Genomic DNA, 18053 nt, shown 5'->3' on the forward strand with positions numbered 1-18053 from the left:
CTGAGAGTTCCTTTAATCCTGAGATATAGTACATTAAAATTGTGAGAAGGCCGTTTCTCACCATTGTTCCTTTCCAGCCTCTGGAAACAACTGCAGAGGTAAATGAGAGGAGACAGAAAAGTGTAAGAGCCACCAAAGTCAGCTTTAGTCCCTTGTAAGAACAGCTCAAGTCCAGAGTCAGCCGTTCAGAGAAGATCCCTGCTGTTTCATAGTTCTGGCAGGGGCCTCTAATCAGTGCTGAACGATACCCAGTTAGCCGTGGGAGCCCTGGCTCACACCAGACGTGGGTTGGATCATGGGGCCCTGGCTAGATGGCTATCACATATGCTATCTTGCTGGAGCGTTCAGCTGTTACGCTAAGGCTAGGCCAGCTTTCACCAGGAACTGAACCATATACACAGGATTGACTGTGCACTAGTTTCTTCTAAATAGGAGCTACTTGCTGATAGTAGCCATGATAGAATGAAACCTTAAGTTCTCCAGAGTTCTGCAGGGATTTGTTAGCTAGTCCTGCAGAGGAGAGGGCTTGAGAGCAACTGTGTGCCCTGTTTCTTCTTGTTACTGTTTTTCAGGGGCGGGGTCTTCACACCTGGAGCAGCTTTTTCCAGAACAAAATTGATTGATAGACTCAACCAACGTGGCATTGAATTTAGTGTCATTAGCAGCTCTGAAGTCTAAGTATTTGAAGAATTAACTGAAGTCATAAGATGCATGGATTAACAGCTTCTTTATTTGATACTTAAAATTCTATAAACCTATCTGATGATATGTGGAAAAGATTGTCAAGTCCAAAATATCTACACATTAAAAGTAGGAAATTATACTAACTTAACCTACATTTCAAATCTCAGCTGACTTTTTTATTTTGTTGCTTGTGAGAGAAAACTAATATTTGACTGACTTTTTCATTGAAGCGTTCCTGGTAAATTTTTATGAATGAGCTGGCTGGTCAGATGGTGGCAGAGGTGTCCCTGTCTGTGTCGATACAGCACTCCTCAGCAAGGGTGCTCGGACTGGTGTTCATTTAGGGCAGTAACTGCTGCCTTCCTTCCATAGTAGTGAATGGAATCTCGTCTTCCAATGAGTTTCTCTACATACTGCGTGGCTTTTGCTAAATGAAACTGCACTTTTTCCTATTTTAGCCTAGTTTTTCATCCATCTACACTGATTTTGGTGTGTTCCCTCTGTTGAATAATAAAGGGTTGAAGTTGAACGGTGGTTTTGTGTTTGGATGTGTGTGTCTGTGGTGGGAGAAGCGTGCTGCTTACGCGCTCTGACGCGTCACTGCCAGCCGTGGGGCTCCTCCTTCCCCTCTCCCCGGTCTGTGCCCGTGAGTAGTTCAGGATATACCTGGTAAGTGCCTCTGGATTTTCTCTGCCTTAGGAGAATTTTCTCTCATTTACTTGTTGTATGTTAACTGTTTCCCACTGGAGTCCTAAAATAAGGTGAAAGACTTTTCCTTTTGTAAAAGGCACGTGGGAAACTCATACACGGTGTCTGTGCTGTTCATTATGTAAAAAGATACCCTATGTAGAATTCCTGTTCTATAATGTTTCTATTCTATAGGTTCTCTTCTAAAGTGAGTAGGGGAGTGAGTACTTGTGTCGGGACACCCTGCCGTGCTGTGCTCAACAGAGGATGGCTCGTGTCTCACTGGGAGAGGGAGATTCTTGTATTGTTTTTTCCACTTTTACTTGTTAGTTTTTGACAAATAATTATATGTATTTATTGGGTATATTTTGATACATGTATATATTGTGGAATGGTCAAATCAGTAATTAGCATATCTGTCACCTCTGGTGTTTATCTTTCCTTTGTGTTACAAATGATAAAATGCTCTCTTTCAGCTGTTTTGAAATGTACGTTATGAACTGTAGTGGCTTGTATAACAGGATGCCTGAACTTACTCCTCACTGTAGCTTTGAACCCATTCATCCAGTGTCTCCCTTTCCTCTTCTCCCAGTCTGGAGGGCAGAGCCTAGCAGCCTGTTTTAGGTCTGCATTTGGGAGTCAGTGAATGAATGAAGCTGCATGCATGAAGGTGGCAGTGTGACTGTGGCTTCCAGCTTCCGGTACAAGTGTGTCTCATTGTGATTCTCTTTGAATCTCCCAAGATCACATCTGCTCTCATTTGAAGACAGTGTATTACCTGCCTTAAGCAAGTAAACTGCCAGCTGTCCAAGAACTTTGAGGTTTGGTCCAGAAGGTGAGAGCCATTGCTGCTTCCAGTGGCCAGGCAGAGAGAGCTGGAAGTGCTCTCCCTGCACCGTTCCTGCACCTCGCTGCCAGAGGCCGTCCAGGAGTCCACGATGCCTTTGCTGGCCTGCCGTCACTCCACATGTTGGCTCCAGGATCACCAGTAAGCAGTCAGGGCCAACCCCATAGATCCTTGGGCCGTGATTCCCCTGCCTTGCTAGGGAGGCTACTTTCTAGAGCCACTGCCAGCCTCTCCTGTCAGCAGGAGTTCAGTGTCATCCATTCATTTTCCCTTGACTTCATATTTTAGCGTGGATTGGGTTTGTCTCCTCCTTCCTGACTTATGCAAGTCAGCCCACCCTCTCCTGGGAACAATCCTGCCACAGGCCATCATGGTTAGATGTGCAAGCTGTAGAGTCAGCATCAGCCCACTGCTTATTAACGGTGGCCTGAACAAGTTACTTAACCTTGAAAGTATTAAAAGGGGGAGATAACAGTGCAGACCCAGGGAATTATTGCAGGAATTAAATGAGCTGACAGATTATTCAACAGTTAGTTAGTGCGTAGCACAGGGTAAGCACTTGCTAAGTGTCAGCCTTCTCACTACTGTTGTTATTCAGAGTCCTTGGGCACAAAAGCTGTCTTTGACAGCCTTTCCCCAGAACACCAGGTGTCTCTGATTCCTGACTTAAGAGATCAGTCAACTGGTGGAACGAAAGCCAGCTTTTAAGATTGGCTCCTGTCAGATCTTGTCGCAGCTATGATCTGTACACCCCAGACCCCGCACTGAACAGGTTCCAGAGAGCAGATACTAAGGCTGCTCAGCGAGCTGAATACATTTCAGATATACCTATGAAAAGAAAGAATAAGTGGAACTTGTCCAAAGCGCAGCTGTAGAATAAGGGGCTTGAAATGGCCAGTGCGTGCCTTCAGGTCTGAGCACAAAGAATTTACCCAAAAAGTTGCCTTTGAAATTTCAAACGTCTATCATAAAAACTAATTGTGTATGTATCTTTCCTGATGGCTTCTCTGTGCCAGGCACTGGTCGAAGTGCTTTATGCTCTTTAACAGCTATAAATACTGTTACCGTTCCCCTATAACAGATGAGGAGAGAGGCTTACAGAAAAGGGGAGTTTCTCCAAGTTGTACAATTGTAAGCAATGGATTTAACAAGAATTTTATCCCAGGTGGGCTGATCCTGGAGCTCAGAAGGCTAACCATTCATCTGTACCCTGCTCAGGGATTCGTTTTTTACATGACTTGAATTGAAGGAGTGTAGTTTGGCTTCAGATTGTAGAAGAAATAAGTTGAGTTTGAGTAAGTGGCAGTGGGTTTAATTAAGCCCATGAGCTACACAAATAATCTTCACAACTCGAAGCTCGAATACTTTCGGTTGACACATTCTCACTGCAATAAATGTTCTCTCTTCTTTTTCACTATAAGGGCCACATCATTTTTCAGTTTCCACAAGCTGGATTCAAATAGGTCCCCAAAATCCTTTAACATCTGTGTCTGTTGGTTTATAAAGGGTCGAAGCAGTTGATCATCTTCCTAAAAAAAATAAGTGACAGAAAATGATTGTCATGGACTTGCTGTCAGTAGAGTGACAGTGTGTGTGTGGCACAAGTTCCCTGGGGGCTAGAAAACCGTAAGTCAGTGAGGAGCAACTCTGTTTTTGGAAAGGCAGCCCAGATGGCGCTCTTGCTGATGCCACTAGGGACAACTGGTGAGATAACCCAGACGTTTCTGATGGGAAAGTTCGCAAGGCACTGTGGGTCTCCCTGCAGTAGGATGTTACCAATGTATCTCTGCCCGTGGAAGCAGGTACTCTTGAGAGGGGATTCGGAGCAGCCGGTGAGAAATGGTGGCAGAGATGGGGCTGTGCCTGCCCAGCATGGGAACAGGAAGAGGGCAGATGGTGCGGTGCCATTCAGCATTAGGCTTTAGTTTTAATTTTCTGAATTGTTAGTGAAATAAATGACTGTTGAGATCCTTTGGCCATTTCCCCCTACTGTCTACCATGTTGTCTTTTACTTGTGTTAAAAGTTGTTTATATGTTCTGAGCACTAATGCTTGATGGCAAATAACAGCTCGAACATCCCTCATCCAAAATTGCTCTGAAATGCAAAACTTTTTGAATGCCAACACACAAACAGATTTGGATTTTAGAGCAGAGTGTGACTTTCAGATTAGAATGCTCAACTATGCAAAGTTTTGAAAATCTGACAAACTCTTCAATCTGAAATACTTCTGGGTCCCAAGCATTTTGGGCAAGGGATATTCAGTCTGTATCAAATTCTTTTGAAAGATTTATTTATTTGAAAGTCAAAGCTAGAAAGAGAGAGAGAGAGAGATTGATCTTACATCCTCTGGTTCACTCTCCAAATGGCTGCAATGACTGTGGCTGGGCCAGGCTGAAGCCAGGAGCCAGGAGCTTCTTCCACATTTCCTATGTGGGTGGCAGGGGCCCAAGTACCTGGGCCTCCTCTGCTTTCCCTAGCCATTAGCAGGGAGCTAGATTGGAAGTGGAGCAGCCAGGACAGGAACTGGTGCCTGTATGGGATGCTGGTGTCCCAGGTGGTGGCTTTACCTGCTATGCCACAGCGCCGGCCCCAGTATGTAACAAATTGACCATCCCTGGCTGCGGCTTATTTTTCACTTTGTTTATGGTACCTTTGATATAACCAGTTGTTCTCTATTATCGTATAGTGTTGTACATGCAAAAGTAGACCCAAAATTTGTGTCCAGACCCGGAACAGTGTCCACAGATACTCAAGGAAGCCCCTGCCTCTTCAACTCCCCCCACACCCAGTCCCCCTCTCCCAGAGGCAACCCAGCCTGATTTGCATGATCATTCTGTTGCCTCACTAGACAGGCCACCAGGAATGCATCCCTGAAGAGTGCCTCCTTTAAATGTTTATGGAATCACAGTGGATGTCATCTTTGTCATCAGTCACTGTTGGGGGTGAGTCATCTCTACTGCATGTGGCTGAACACAGCAGTATTCTGCACTATGAAAGGTGCTCATCTTTTCTGACTCTTCTTAGCGATGTTTCCCAATTGGGATTGGATTGGAAGGTAATGCTTAGAACAGCCCTGGGGGCCAGCACCTGTGGCACAGTGGGTTAAGCAACCATCTACAGTGCCGGCATCTCATATGAGCACCAGTTTGAGTCCCAGCTGCTCCACTTCTGATCCAGCTCCCTGCTAATGTACCTGGGAAAGCCATGGAAGACGGCCCAGGTCCTTGGGTCCCTGTACCCACATGGGAGAGCCAGAAGAAGCTCCTGGCTTCAGATCAGCCCGGTTCCAGCCATCACAGCCATTTGGGGAGTGAATCAGTGGACCAGTGGATGGGAGATCTCTCTGTCTGTCCCTCTGTAACTCTGCCTTTCAAATAAATCTTTTAAAAAAAATAAAAAAACCAGCACTGCACAGATGGAAGGCTTTCTGTGGTTTCTTTTTTTATTTTTATTTTTGACAGAGTGGACAGTGAGAGAGACAGAGAGAAAGGTCTTCCTTTCCGTTGGTTCACCCCTCAATGGCCACCGCAGCCGGCGCACCATGCTGATCTGAAGCCAGGAGCCAGGTGCTTCTCCTGGTCTCCCATGGGGTGCAGGGCCCAAGCACTTGGGCCATCCTCCACTGCACTCCCAGGCCATAGCAGAGAGCTGGCCTGGAAGAGGGGCAACTGGGACAGAATCCGGCGCCCCGACCAGGACTAGAACCCCATGTGCTGGCGCTGCAAGGTGGAGGATTAGCCTATTGAGGCACGGCGCAGGCCTTCTGTGGTTTCTTATCAACTTGGCCCTCTTCTGAAGCAAAAAGCAGGACACAGGAATGACTGCTCCTAAGCTCCTGAAGAATGGTGTGGACTAGCACCATTCTGGATACACAGGAGTGTTGCAGAAACCCGGGGTGGGAAAATGCCCCGCAGTCTAACAGGAATCTGTTTTTCTTTTCGGTTTTTAGCAGTTCTTTATTTTGGATATTAGTCCTTTATATATTCAATGTGTTGCAGGTAACTTTTCCCCCAATCTCTTTGGCTTTTTGGTGTCTTGTGTTGCACCAGAGTTCACAGTTTTAGGTGAATTTATCAGTGTTTGACCTGGTGCTTAAGCTGCCTGAGTCCCTGGGACGTGCTGTGTGGCACAGTAGGTGAAGCCACAGCCTGCAGTGCCGACATCCCATATGAGTGCCGGCTATTCCACTTGTGATCCACCTCTTTGCTAATGAGACTAGGACAGTGGAGGATGGCCCGTGTCCTTGTGCCCCTGTACCCAGATAGGAGACCTGGAAAAAGCTCTTGGCTTCGGCCTGGCCCAGACCTGGTTGCTGCAACCATTTGGGGAGTGAACCAGCAGATATCTCTCCTCTCCTTAACTCTGCTCTGCCTTTCAAGTAAATAAATGAATCTTTAAAAAAAAAAAAAAGTGCCTGTGTCCATGACCTGGCTGTAACTCCTGATGCCAGCTGTCTGCTAATGCAGACCCTGGGAGGCAGTGTTGCTATCAAAGGAATTGGGTTCCTGCCACCTCTGGATTGAGTTCCTTGCTTCTGGCTATAGGCCAGGCCCAACCTCTGCCATTGTGGGCATTTGGGGAGTGGACCAGTGGATGGAGGATACAGAGTGTATGTGTGTGAAAGAAAATAATTTTTTTTAAAGATTTAAAGCTAGAGTACTTTCATGCCCTGGGTAAGAAATCTTTTTTTCTCTGTGAAGTCATGGGGAGAGTCTCTTGAAGTGTTTTCTTAAAGCTTCGAAAGAGGCAGGTGTTGTGGCACAGCAGGTTAACCTGCCACTTGGGATGCCCTCAACCCATATCAGAGTGCCTGGGGCTGAGTCCCGCCAGCTCCTATCCAGCTCCCTGCTAGTGTGCACCCTGCGAGGCCGCAGATGAGGGTTCTATTACTTGGGTTCCTGCCACCTATGGGGGAGACCCAGACGGAGTTCCTGGCCCCCTGCTTCAGCCTAGCCCAGTTCTGGCTGTTGTGGGCATTTAGGGAATGAATCAGCAGATGGAAGATATTTTCCATTTATACCACTCTGCCTTTCAAATAAATAAATATAAATGAAAGCCAGAAGAAAGTGTACAAGTTGTGCGTTTCACATTTAAGTCCTTAGGCAGAAATCCAGTGTCATTTCCCCTGTACATACAGGTGCTCCTCGACTTACAGTGGGGTTACAGCTTGATAAACTGTTGGGTAAGTGGAAAATACACTAAGTTGAAAATGCATTTAAGGTTCTCAACTTACAGAACTTCTCAGGTGAGCAGCAGAGTGTGATGTAGAGCGTCTGGTTTGCCTGGTGACTGCGTGGCTGGCCAGGGACTGCAGCTCACTGCTGCCACCGCCGCCCAGTATGCTCAAGTATCGTGCACAGAGTGAATTTTGCAAAGTAGCAAAGTACTAGCAAAGCACGATTTCTGCTGGACTCAGGTCACTTGTAAGTCATCAGATTGTCCTAGGTTGAGGACCATCTGTGTTCCTGATCGTCTGAACTCCGCTTCTGTCAGGTTCGTCTGCAGCTCCCCTTCCTCGTGCATCAAGCCTCTAGGCCTGAGCAGACCTGGTCCTGAGCCTTCTGCTCTTTTCCTGTGTTCCCGACATTTAGCCTGCACCTTAGGGTCTCTGTTACACCCAGAGTAAAGTACGTCTTCATCAGCCAGGCCAAGGCTCCCTACTGTATTCTTGGCTCTTGGTCTGGTCTTGCCTGTTCTTTGCTTTTACAGTCGTCTTGTCAGGCTCTGTTACATTTGATTGGGATTGCATTGAACTTGGGGGGACCCGCAAGACTGACAGGAGCAAATCTAAACTGTGGAGATGTGGCATGTGTCCTCACTTATTTTGGGTCTTCTGTAACATCTCTCAAGTCATAACATTTTCTCCATAAAAGTCCTGCGTACTTTATGCTATCTGGAGGCCTAAGAATTTCATAATTTGATACAATTATAAGTGATTTATTAAAACATTTTCTGTTTGTTGCTGCCATATTCAAGTAGTTAGGTCTTTTTTTTTTTTTTTTAAGTGTGTATATATTTGAAAGGCAAAGAAAGTTACAGAAAGAGAAGGAGAGACAGAAATCTTCCGTCCACTGGTACGGAATACTAAATAGCTGCATTGGCCAGGGCTGGGACAGGTAGAAGCCAGGAGCTTCAAATTGCATCTGGGTCTCCCGAGTGGGTGCAAGGGCCAGAAGACTTGGGCCATCTTCAGCTGCCTTTTCCAGGCACAACAGCAGAGAGCTGGATCAACAGTAGAGCAGCTGGGACTCAATCCAGCGCCCATATGGGATGCCAGCATTATAGGCAGTGGCTTAATCTGTGCCACAACACCGGCCCCTAAATAGTTAATTTTTAAATACTACATCTGTCCCATAACTTTGTGATTCTGTTATCTGTGAATCTGCAGGATTTCCTGTTTCTAAGAGTGTCACCTGGGAATAATATTGAAGGCACACAGTGTGGGGGATGTGGACTGCAGAGCGGCCCTCGCTGGGTGTGGATCTTGGCTCTGCTTATTAAACACGGATCCTTACACAAGTTCTGCCAGCTCCCTTGTGCCTGGGACCCATCAGCTGTAGAACAAGGCTAATGTAGGCGCCTCTTAGCGTGGTTGTGAGAGATGAGCTGTCGGTGAGTGTAAAGTGCTCAGCAAGCGTGTGCTTTTACTGGAATTCCCTTTTTTCCCCTTTTGTGTTTCTTGCCTTCCTGTTCTGTCTGGAGCCTAAAGTACAGAAGTGAGGACAGCTGATGTGAAAGGGAGAGCATTCGGTAGCACACCATGAAGCCTTATGCTTGCTATGTGTCTGCCCAAGACTGCCTTTGTCAGATACAGGAGTGTACATTTTATTCCCGGTTTGCTAAGAGTTTTTACCTTCACCAAATGTTGAATTTTATCACATGAGAGGAATCATATTTGGTGTTACGGTGATAACCCCAAGTTGCATTCCTGGGATCTTCTATACATAGTGAAGTAAACAGATACCAGTCCTGCCGTGGTCACAGCCAGGTGTGCACTCAGGCCACAGCAAAGATGGATGGAGGCCCCTAGCGGCGCCGGCACACCGGGTTCTAGTCCCGGTCAGGGCGCCGGATTCTGTCCCGGTTGTCCCTCTTCTAGGCCAGCTCTCTGCTATGGCCCGGGAGTGCAGTGGAGGATGGCCCAAGTCCTTGGGCCCTGCACCCCATGGGAGACCAGGATAAGTACCTGGCTCCTGGCTTCGGATCAGCGCGGTGTGCCGGCTGCAGCGCACTGGCCACGGTGGCCATTGGAGGGTGAACCAATGGCAAAAGGAAGACCTTTCTCTCTGTCTCTCTCACTGTCCACTCTGCCTGTTAAAAACAAACAGAAAAACAAACAAAACAACAACAACAACAAAAAAAGACGGATGGAGGCCCAAGAGACAGTGGGCTCACTCTTCTGCTTAAATACATACACCCCGAAGCTCAGGACACACAGCTGCATCAGCTCTCTGAGTTCGAGTTTGCCTTGGTTACTTACAGGCGGTCTGCTCTGTCTCAGCCGGAGAAGCTGCCCCCTGGCCGCGTTCATGCTTTGGTAGAAGGCCTTGAGCGCTCTGGCGAGCTCCCTGTCAGAGCCGGCCTGCGCCACCGTGCAGGTCACATCAGGCTTGAGGGCGGTGGGCTGTTGTGCTGTGGCTCCAGTTACCCGCGGGGTACCGCAGGTGTTCCGTGCTGCAGAGAAGGTAGAAAGGAAAGGTGTTAACCTTTATTCATTGATCCATTTCTTTGCCCCTGTATCTCTGTATTTACTGATGTGTGCGGGATCCGACCACGCCTGCATCTGTCCTCAGATCTATGGCTCCGATCCAGGCCCACCCATAAAAATCTCAAAGAGCATTTTTTTGGCTTATGCAATGAAATACAAATGAACTCATTAAAAAATAAGTTCATTTCCTAGAAAGACAAATCCACATCCCAAGCGCAGGAGGGGGGACAAGATAAAGAATACGGACTTCAGCAGTGTCTCACCTTGTTGACTGGGACTCAGTTTCGCCAGCGAGCCTTTGAGAAACACGTTCTCTGCTCTCAGCGCCCTGTTAACGTCTCGGAGCAGCTCCGTCTCCCGCTCCAACCTGAGCAGCTTCGGATAGACGTCTGCCCCCTGGCTTGATGCAGTCTGCAGAAAACGAGGCAGGTTAGCTGTTTGCAGGATTATCTGCCTATCCTTTGAGACTGAGGTGGTAAAAATTGCCCGACAGGGTAGGGGGGCGGGGTGTAGGGAGCAGGATTTAAGCCCACCGGGGTACACGTAAGTGAAAACTTTCAATAAGGGCTGGAACACGGATGCTCCTCACGCAGTGTCCTCTGAGGTTGTCTAGTCACCCACGACGTACACACCTGGCTTGTGTCCTTCACGAGGGAAAGGTTCCTGGTGTCCACCACGATGTGGCCGTCCTCTGTGGCCATGGGGTCCAGCTGGGAGCAGCTGAGCTCAGCACAGCCTTCTGGGTGGGAGAGATGTCGTTAGGGCAAGAAGCATCTCGGTCATCCAGCCCCAGGGCTGTGGGAGACGGACAGCAGGCAGCCACCTGCAGGCCTGGCATCCAGGGGCCCCGGGGGAGAGGCTGCTCCTGCCCACTGCCTCCGGGTACACAGACGTTGTATCTGGTTGAAGAACGCACTACGCAAAAGAATCAGTAAGCAAGTACCTTGAAGGCCCCATAAGTCAACAATCAGAGCATTTGTCTGTAAATAATTCAGGAACTCCTGAGACGCATTTAAGGCCGCAAATTGGACAGTCTCTTCAATTTGGGGATTCATGGTTTTCCAGACAGGCTTGGTATACAAAGTGTTTGGAAGGTCATAAATTCTATATCTGAGAAAAAGATAAAAAAAAATCAGTTTAAAGGGTATACTTGAAAAGGATCAGATGAGCCAGAGTCGTAACAGTCAAATAAACGGTGACCTGTCACTGATTCTTGGAACATCTCAGTTACCCTGCACAGGACTCGTGACTGTATGGGTCATAATAGATGCCTATGGAGAAGGAGGATTTTGAAGTCTTTCCACTCAGATACCCTAAAACTGCTAATGTGAGGTGGTTTGGTTTTTGTTCTTCAAAGTCTCCCTTTCTCTATTGCTTTATCTTTTAAAAAATATCCTTTTAGCCTAATTAGTTGAAGCATATCTGATGCTTCTTCCACATCACAATACAGTCCTTTTTTCAACTAAAAATTTTACCTGTGTGATACAGTGTTACTGGATATTTTCTCTGATAATTAAATTTTCTAACTGTGCTTTTGGACACAGAAAAGGTTCAGGATGCACTGACCACAGCCAGCAGCCAGGAGGACATGTGGCTCCTCTCTTATACAAGGGAATAGTTATTTTGGAATTGAACAAGCAGAGAAACTTTTTTTTTTAAATGTCGTGGTAAACTAATTTTTAAGACTTCAGGAAAAGACTCCCATAAGGAGCCACAAGGCCACTGGTTTGGGCATAGAAGCCCCACTGCATGGCTGGTGCCCCGTGAGTGCCCGGCAGCCCCGCAGCACGGCTGGTACCCTATCTGAATGCCCCGCTTTGCATCTTCCTTTAGCCACTTGACGCCAAGACACTGGACAATGTGAATCTGGAAATCCATCCTCTTGCCCAGTAGCTCCAAAGGATCCATAACTACATCTTCCTCGCCGTGGGCTCTGCAAAAGAAGAGAACACTGATCTCAGGTTAGGCTGGGCCAAGCAAGAGGACTGTGATGTCAAGAGAATTAAAGCGAGCCCATACAAGAGAACTAATTCTGCTGACGGAAAGATATGAATCATCGCCCGCTGTAGGACTCATTCATTCAGGACACACTTAATGAGAGCCCACTCCACAACTCCACACTGGCACGTCCAGGTAAGCCATGGGCCTTCCTGCGGGGCTCGAGCCTGGAGGACAAAGTAACATGACAGTTCCTGCTCTAAGTGCACACACAGGTAATACGGGTGCTGAACTCACGTGGAAACTGAGGTGGGACGAGCGATCACCGGCTGCCCGCCCAGATGCTGCCTCTCACAACATCACTGTCCCTAGTGAATTCTTTATACCCAGAGTCAGCCCCAGGCCTACAAGTTCAGGAGCCAACTTGGACAACTTTATACCTCTCACATCAATCAAGCTCACAAAATCTGAAACCTGTACTCTGGAATGCCACTTTATTAATTTGCAATGGGACCTAAAACCACCTGGCAGCCCAGAAGCCTGAGGTGGCCATGTGCCCAGAAAGTTGTTGGAGTCCCAGTAACAGCACTGAGCTACTGGTCTGCTTGGTCTCAGTCACAGACCCATAGGGTCTTCTTACTCCCCATTAAAAAAAACAACTGCATACATACAAACTCTGGGAGTAAGTATCTTCAGCTCTGTGGGTTTTTTTTTTAACCTAAAAATTAATTTTTTTTTTTTTTTTGGACAGGCAGCGTGGACAGTGAGAGAGACAGAGAGAAAGGTCTTCCTTTGCCGTTGGTTCACCCTCCAATGGCCGCCATGGCCAGCGCGCTGCGGCCGGCGCACCGCACTGATCCAATGGCAGGAGCCAGGTGCTTCTCCTGGTCTCCCATGGGGTGCAGGGCCCAAGCATTTGGGCCATCCTCCACTGCATTCCCTGGCCACAGCAGAGAGTTGGCCTGGAAGAGGGGCAACCGGGACAGAATCCGGCGCTCCGACCGGGACTAGAACCCGGTGTGCCGGTGCCGCAAGGTGGAGGATTAGTCTAGTGAGCCGCGGCGCCAGCCCTAAAAATTAATTTTTAAAAATTCAAAATCACAGAAAGACTGGCAGAGATTTTTGTCTGTTGGCTCACCATCCAAACGCCCACAACAGCTGCAGCAGGAGCTAGGAACTCAACCCAAATCCCTGCCGTGGGTGTGAGGAACCCGATCACTTAGTCATCCCTGCTGCCTTCAGGGTGCACACAGCGGGAAGCTGGAATCAGGAGCTGGAGCCAGGGATCAAACGCAGGCATTCTGAGCTGGGAGCCTGGCCGCTTAACTGCTGGGCTAAACGCCCACCCCCTCACTCCCTTCTTGAGTTAATTTCCTCTGCGGGAAGACAAAAAGCATTCATTGGGCCCCCTGAAGGCCCGGGCGCCGCAGCCAGGTTCCTCCGCCAGCCTTCTCACTCACAGCCACTGGGAGACCTCAGCGCTGGCAGAAGCTGCCTGTGAGCGTGAGAGAAGGTGATGGAGCAGAGTTTGTGACAGAACCAATGGCTCGAAGGCCTGTCCCCACAGACAGCAGCACAGAGCGCTGCCGGACATCTGTCCCTACCTCGAGAAAAAGAGCAGAGGGTGGAGAAGGGGTGAACTAGAACATCGACTTTCTGCTCCTGACTCTTGGGCCTCATCAGCAGGAGCTCTCCAGCGTGGGAAAGCAACCTGTAGAATGTCCCACAACAACCTGGCTCTCTCCTCCGAGGCCCGTCATTTGCAACCAGCCAGGTCTTTGGGCTCTGCTCCTAGGCTCCCTCTCCACGCCTGCCTCTTTCCTTTGCAGGGCTGAGCTGTCACGAATGATGTTGAGCATTCTGGGTCCACCGGCTGCAGAAATCAGATTTGATGAGGCCACATCATGCACAAATGAGTTCTTTTTCTTTCTTTTTTCTTTTTTTTTTTTTTTTTTACAGGCAGAGTTAGACAGTGAGAGAGAGAGAGAAAGAGAAAGGTCTTCCTTCCATTGGTTCACCCCCCAAATGGCCACTATGGCCGGCGCTGCACCGATCTGAAGCCAGGAGCCAGGTTCTTCTCCTAGTCTCCCATGCGGGTGCAGGGCCCAAGGACCTGGGCCATCCTCCACTGCACTCCTGGGCCACAACAGAGAGCTGGCCTGGAAGAGGGGCAACCAGGACAGAATCTGGCGCCCCGACCGGGACTAGAACCCGGTGTGCCGGCGCCGCAAGGCGGAGGATTAGTCAAGTGAGCCATGGCACTGGCTGACAAATGAGTTCTTATGTCTCTGACAAATGAGTTCTTATGTCTGTCTCTAATGACTACTGCCAGATAACAAGTTGGTCATGCCCTCCGGAGAACTCTGACCTTCCTACGCCCCAGGGCAAGGCAAAGAACAGAGGACACACCCACCGTCCTGCTGGGGAGCAGGGGGCTATGTGGACGTGCAGCACGGCCTCCTCCAGCCCGTCACAGTTGAGAAACTCCACCTGCTCCTCGATCGGCATGCAGTACGCCAGGGACTGGAGCCAGATGTGTGCGGAGCCCAAGTGGACTGCCTCAACAGGGTCCCAGAAAGGGTCATCTTCCTGAGCCACGTCGCTGTCTTCTCCATCTCGAAAGCGCTGGTACAGCTCCTCCATCAGGAATTTCCTGTTGATAAACTTGGCTTTTGACCAAATCCACACCTGGAAACGCAAAGGTGAGATCACCACACTTGGTTTCAGCTGCTCTAACAATCTGCCTCTGGCTTTTCCCAGCATGCTGCCTCCGATGGGCTGGTTTTGGGGCACGCTCATCAAACTCAGCTCTGGGGAAAGCCCTTCAGGGACACCAAGCTCATTGCTGGAGCCGTCACCTGGGCACTGCTTGAGTTGCTTGAGCCCAGGAGGTGACTTAGAGAAGATGATGATGATGGAATCAGAAAATGGGCCTCCAGGAGAAATGAAGATTTGGGGCTATGGTACACAGAAGAATGGCTCTCAAAGATACCCTTGTCCTCATCCAGGTACCTGTGAATATTGCTGCACATGGCAAAGGAGAGGGAGCGCTGCAGGTGGAATCCAGTTTGCTTCTCAGTTGACCTTGAACTGTGATGAGCCTGAGCTACCCAAGCTAGGCCCATGACCATCACAGAGTATGGAAGGGAGGAAGAGAAGTGCTATGTGGCCAGCTTTGAAGACAAGAAAGTGGCCTGAGTCTGCGCTGTGGCGCAACGTGTTCAACCACTATGTGTAATACCAGCATCCCCTATTGGAGTGTCAGTTCAAATCCCAGCTTTGCTTCTGATCCAGTTCCCTGCTATTGCGCCTGGGAAAGCAGCAGCAGATGGCCCAGGTAGTTGGGCGTCTGCTGCTCACATGGGAGATCAGGATGGAGTTCAAGGCTCCCGGCTTCAGCCTACCCAGCCCTGGATGTTGTGGCCATTTGGGGAGTGAGCCAGTAGGTAGATGGAAGACCTCTTTTTCTCTCTCTGTCACTCTGCCTTTCAGATAAGTAAATGAATAAGCCTTTTAAAACACACACACACACACACACACACACAGAGAGAGAGAGAGAGAGGAGACAGAGACGGAGAGAGACACTGATCTATCATTTAAAACACAAGAAGAGAACGGTAGCCTTCAGAAGCTGGAAACCATGAGGAAACATTTTCCTCTTTGCCCAGTGAGACCCATGTTGGCCTTCTAGTCTGTCCAACTGCAAGGTCATCAGTGTGGGACATTTAGTGAGTTTCCGGCAGCAATCAGAGGTGAACACGGGTCGTTCTGGAGAAAAGCCGAGAGATGCCCCAGCATCTGATCCTGCTCGTGATCAACCAGCACGGCAGGAGCCGTGCACGCACTCAGCAGCCAAACACACAGGTGCCCTGAGCTCCGTTTTGCAAAGACCCAAACAGGTCCCATTCCTTGTTTGGGTTCACCCACAGTGAGCAGCAAATCCAAGGCCAGAGCCTGCTCTGTCTGCTTTCACTGGGTGAGCACAGGGCCTCTGTGCTAACACCTACTCTGAGGAGGGGGGGGGAGGGAGGGAGAGGGGGAGGGAGAGAGAGAGAAAACTCCTGCAGCAGCATGAGAGATCCAAGTTAGAACACTTTGTGACCAGAGATGTCACTTCAGAGATGGTTGCTAGGTAAAACCAGCGACCTCTCCTCTGGGCAAACTTCAGCAACAATGAAAACCAGGAGAAGTCATTCTCTCCTCTTTGTCACTCTGCCTTCCAAATAAGTCTGCAAAACTTTTTTTTTTTTTTTTTTTTGACAGGCAGAGTGGACAGTGAGAGAGAGAGACAGAGAGAAAGGTCTTCCCTTGCCGTTGGTTCACCCTCCAATGGCCGCCGCGGCCAGCGCGCTGCGGCCAGTGCACCGCGCTGATCCGATGGCAGGAGCCAGGAGCCAGGTGCTTTTCCTGGTCTCCCATGGGGTGCAGGGCCCAAGCACCTGGGCCATCCTCCACTGCACTCCCTGGCCACAGCAGAGGGCTGGCCTGGAAGAGGGGCAACCGGGACAGAATCCGGCGCCCCGACCGGGACTAGAACCCGGTGTGCCGGCGCCGCTAGGCGGAGGATTAGCCTAGTGAGCCGTGGCGCCGGCCCTCTGCAAAACTTTTAAAATAATTCCACGTAAAATATTTTAAACATGCATCCATAAATTTTTATTTATTTATTTGACAGATAGAGAGAGAGAGACAGAGAGAAAGGTCTTCCTTCCATTGGTTCACCCCCCAAATGGCCACTATGGCCGGCGCTGCACCGATCCGAAGCCAGGAGCCAGGTGTTTCCTCCTGGTCTCCCATGGGGTGCAGGGCCCAAGCACCTGGGCCATCCTCCACTGCACTCCCAGGCCACAGCAGAGAGCTGGATTGGAAGAGGAGCAACCGGGACTAGGACCCGGCACCCATATGGGATGCTGATGCCGCAGGTGGAGGATTAACCAAGTGAGCTGCAGCGCTGGCCCCGGCATCCATAAAATTAATTAGTGTGCAACCCCCTTAACAGAGAACCCTGCATGGCTTATGGAGAAGCAGCTCTGTGCTGCGTCAGGTTTTCCTGCATAACTTGCTTAGCTCTAAACGTGAACGCTGTCTTGCCTCCTACTTCCAGTACTCGGCTGTGCAGTTAGGTAAGTCTCATGCTAGCAACAATTAAAGATGACTAAAATGGGCCGGCGCCGCGGCTCACTAGGCTAATCCTCCGCCTAGCGGCGCCGGCACACCGGGTTCTAGTCCCGGTCGGGGCGCCGGATTCTGTCCCGGTTGCCCCTCTTCCAGGCCAGCCCTCTGCTGTGGCCAGGGAGTGCAGTGGAGGATGGCCCAGGTGCTTGGGCCCTGCACCCCATGGGAGACCAGGAAAAGCACCTGGCTCCTGGCTCCTGCCATCGGATCAGCGCGGTGTGCCGGCCGCGGCGGCCATTGGAGGGTAAACCAACGGCAAAGGAAGACCTTTCTCTCTGTCTCTCTCTCTCACTGTCCACTCTGCCTGTAAAAAAAAAAAAAAAAAAAAAAAAAAAAAGATGACTAAAATGATCTTCAAACCACCTTCAATTATACTAAGAAATAAGCCATATAAAAACAGGACAGGGGAATTCAGCCCAGTGTTCAAGACACCTGTGTCCCACATCACAGCACCTGAAATCAGTTCCCAGCTCTGGCTCCTGACTGCCATGTTCCTGCTAAAGCAGACCCTCAGAGGCAACAGGGACAGCTCACATGACTGGGTTCCCTGTACCCGCGTGGGAGACTTGGACTGAGTTTCCACTCCTGGCCTTGGCCCAAACTAGCTCTGGCCATTGAGGAAGTGACCCAACAGATGAGAGTGCGCTCTCTCTCCAGTTCTCAAATCGGCTAGAGCTGCATTGATCCAAAGCCAGGAGCTTCTTCCAGGTCTCCCATGTGGGTGCAGGGGCCCAAGGACTTGGGCCATCTTCTACTGCTTTCCCAAGCCACAGAAGAGAGCTGGATTGGAAATAGAGCAGTCAGAACTCGAACTGGCACCCATATAGGATGCCGGCACTGCAGGCGGCAGCCTTACCAGCTACACCACAGCACCAGCCCCCCGACTCTCAAATTTAAAAAATATGTGTGGTTAAAAAGAGAACATGAAAGTTTTTTAAAATTACAGATCTCCTAAAACCAAGAGCTGGCAAGATAATAGGAAAGTGCCAAACCAAATTCTGGGAGAGAGCCTGGCC

The 18053-nt window shown here is 49.4% G+C and overlaps 2 protein-coding genes across 3 annotated transcripts in view; one reads left to right on the forward strand and one right to left on the reverse strand.

The window, feature by feature from the left end:
- Positions 1-1213, forward strand: part of SCCPDH (saccharopine dehydrogenase (putative)) — a 36097-nt gene extending 34884 nt beyond the window's left edge. For both annotated transcript variants that reach the window (XR_011381547.1, XM_002717629.4), the window contains exon 12: positions 573-1213. Coding sequence is in view for 1 of the 2 variants with exons in the window: in XM_002717629.4 (XP_002717675.1) it covers positions 573-678 (106 nt within the window). In the remaining variant the exon portion in view is untranslated. The remainder of the gene's footprint in view (positions 1-572) is intronic.
- Positions 1214-3482: 2269 nt separating this feature from the next.
- The window catches only part of LOC103350906 (kinesin-like protein KIF28P), a 67794-nt gene continuing 53223 nt past the window's right edge, over positions 3483-18053 (reverse strand). Inside the window, exons 17-23 of the mRNA XM_070055631.1 lie at positions 14279-14553; positions 11726-11860; positions 10871-11037; positions 10560-10666; positions 10191-10338; positions 9700-9893; positions 3483-3747 (exon numbers count right to left, since the gene is read on the reverse strand). Of these exons, the coding sequence (XP_069911732.1) occupies positions 3601-3747; positions 9700-9893; positions 10191-10338; positions 10560-10666; positions 10871-11037; positions 11726-11860; positions 14279-14553 (1173 nt within the window). The 3' untranslated portion in view covers positions 3483-3600. The remainder of the gene's footprint in view (positions 3748-9699; positions 9894-10190; positions 10339-10559; positions 10667-10870; positions 11038-11725; positions 11861-14278; positions 14554-18053) is intronic.

Source organism: Oryctolagus cuniculus, chromosome 13, assembly GCF_964237555.1.
Source record: "Oryctolagus cuniculus chromosome 13, mOryCun1.1, whole genome shotgun sequence".
In the NCBI taxonomy this organism is placed as follows: domain Eukaryota; kingdom Metazoa; phylum Chordata; class Mammalia; order Lagomorpha; family Leporidae; genus Oryctolagus; species Oryctolagus cuniculus.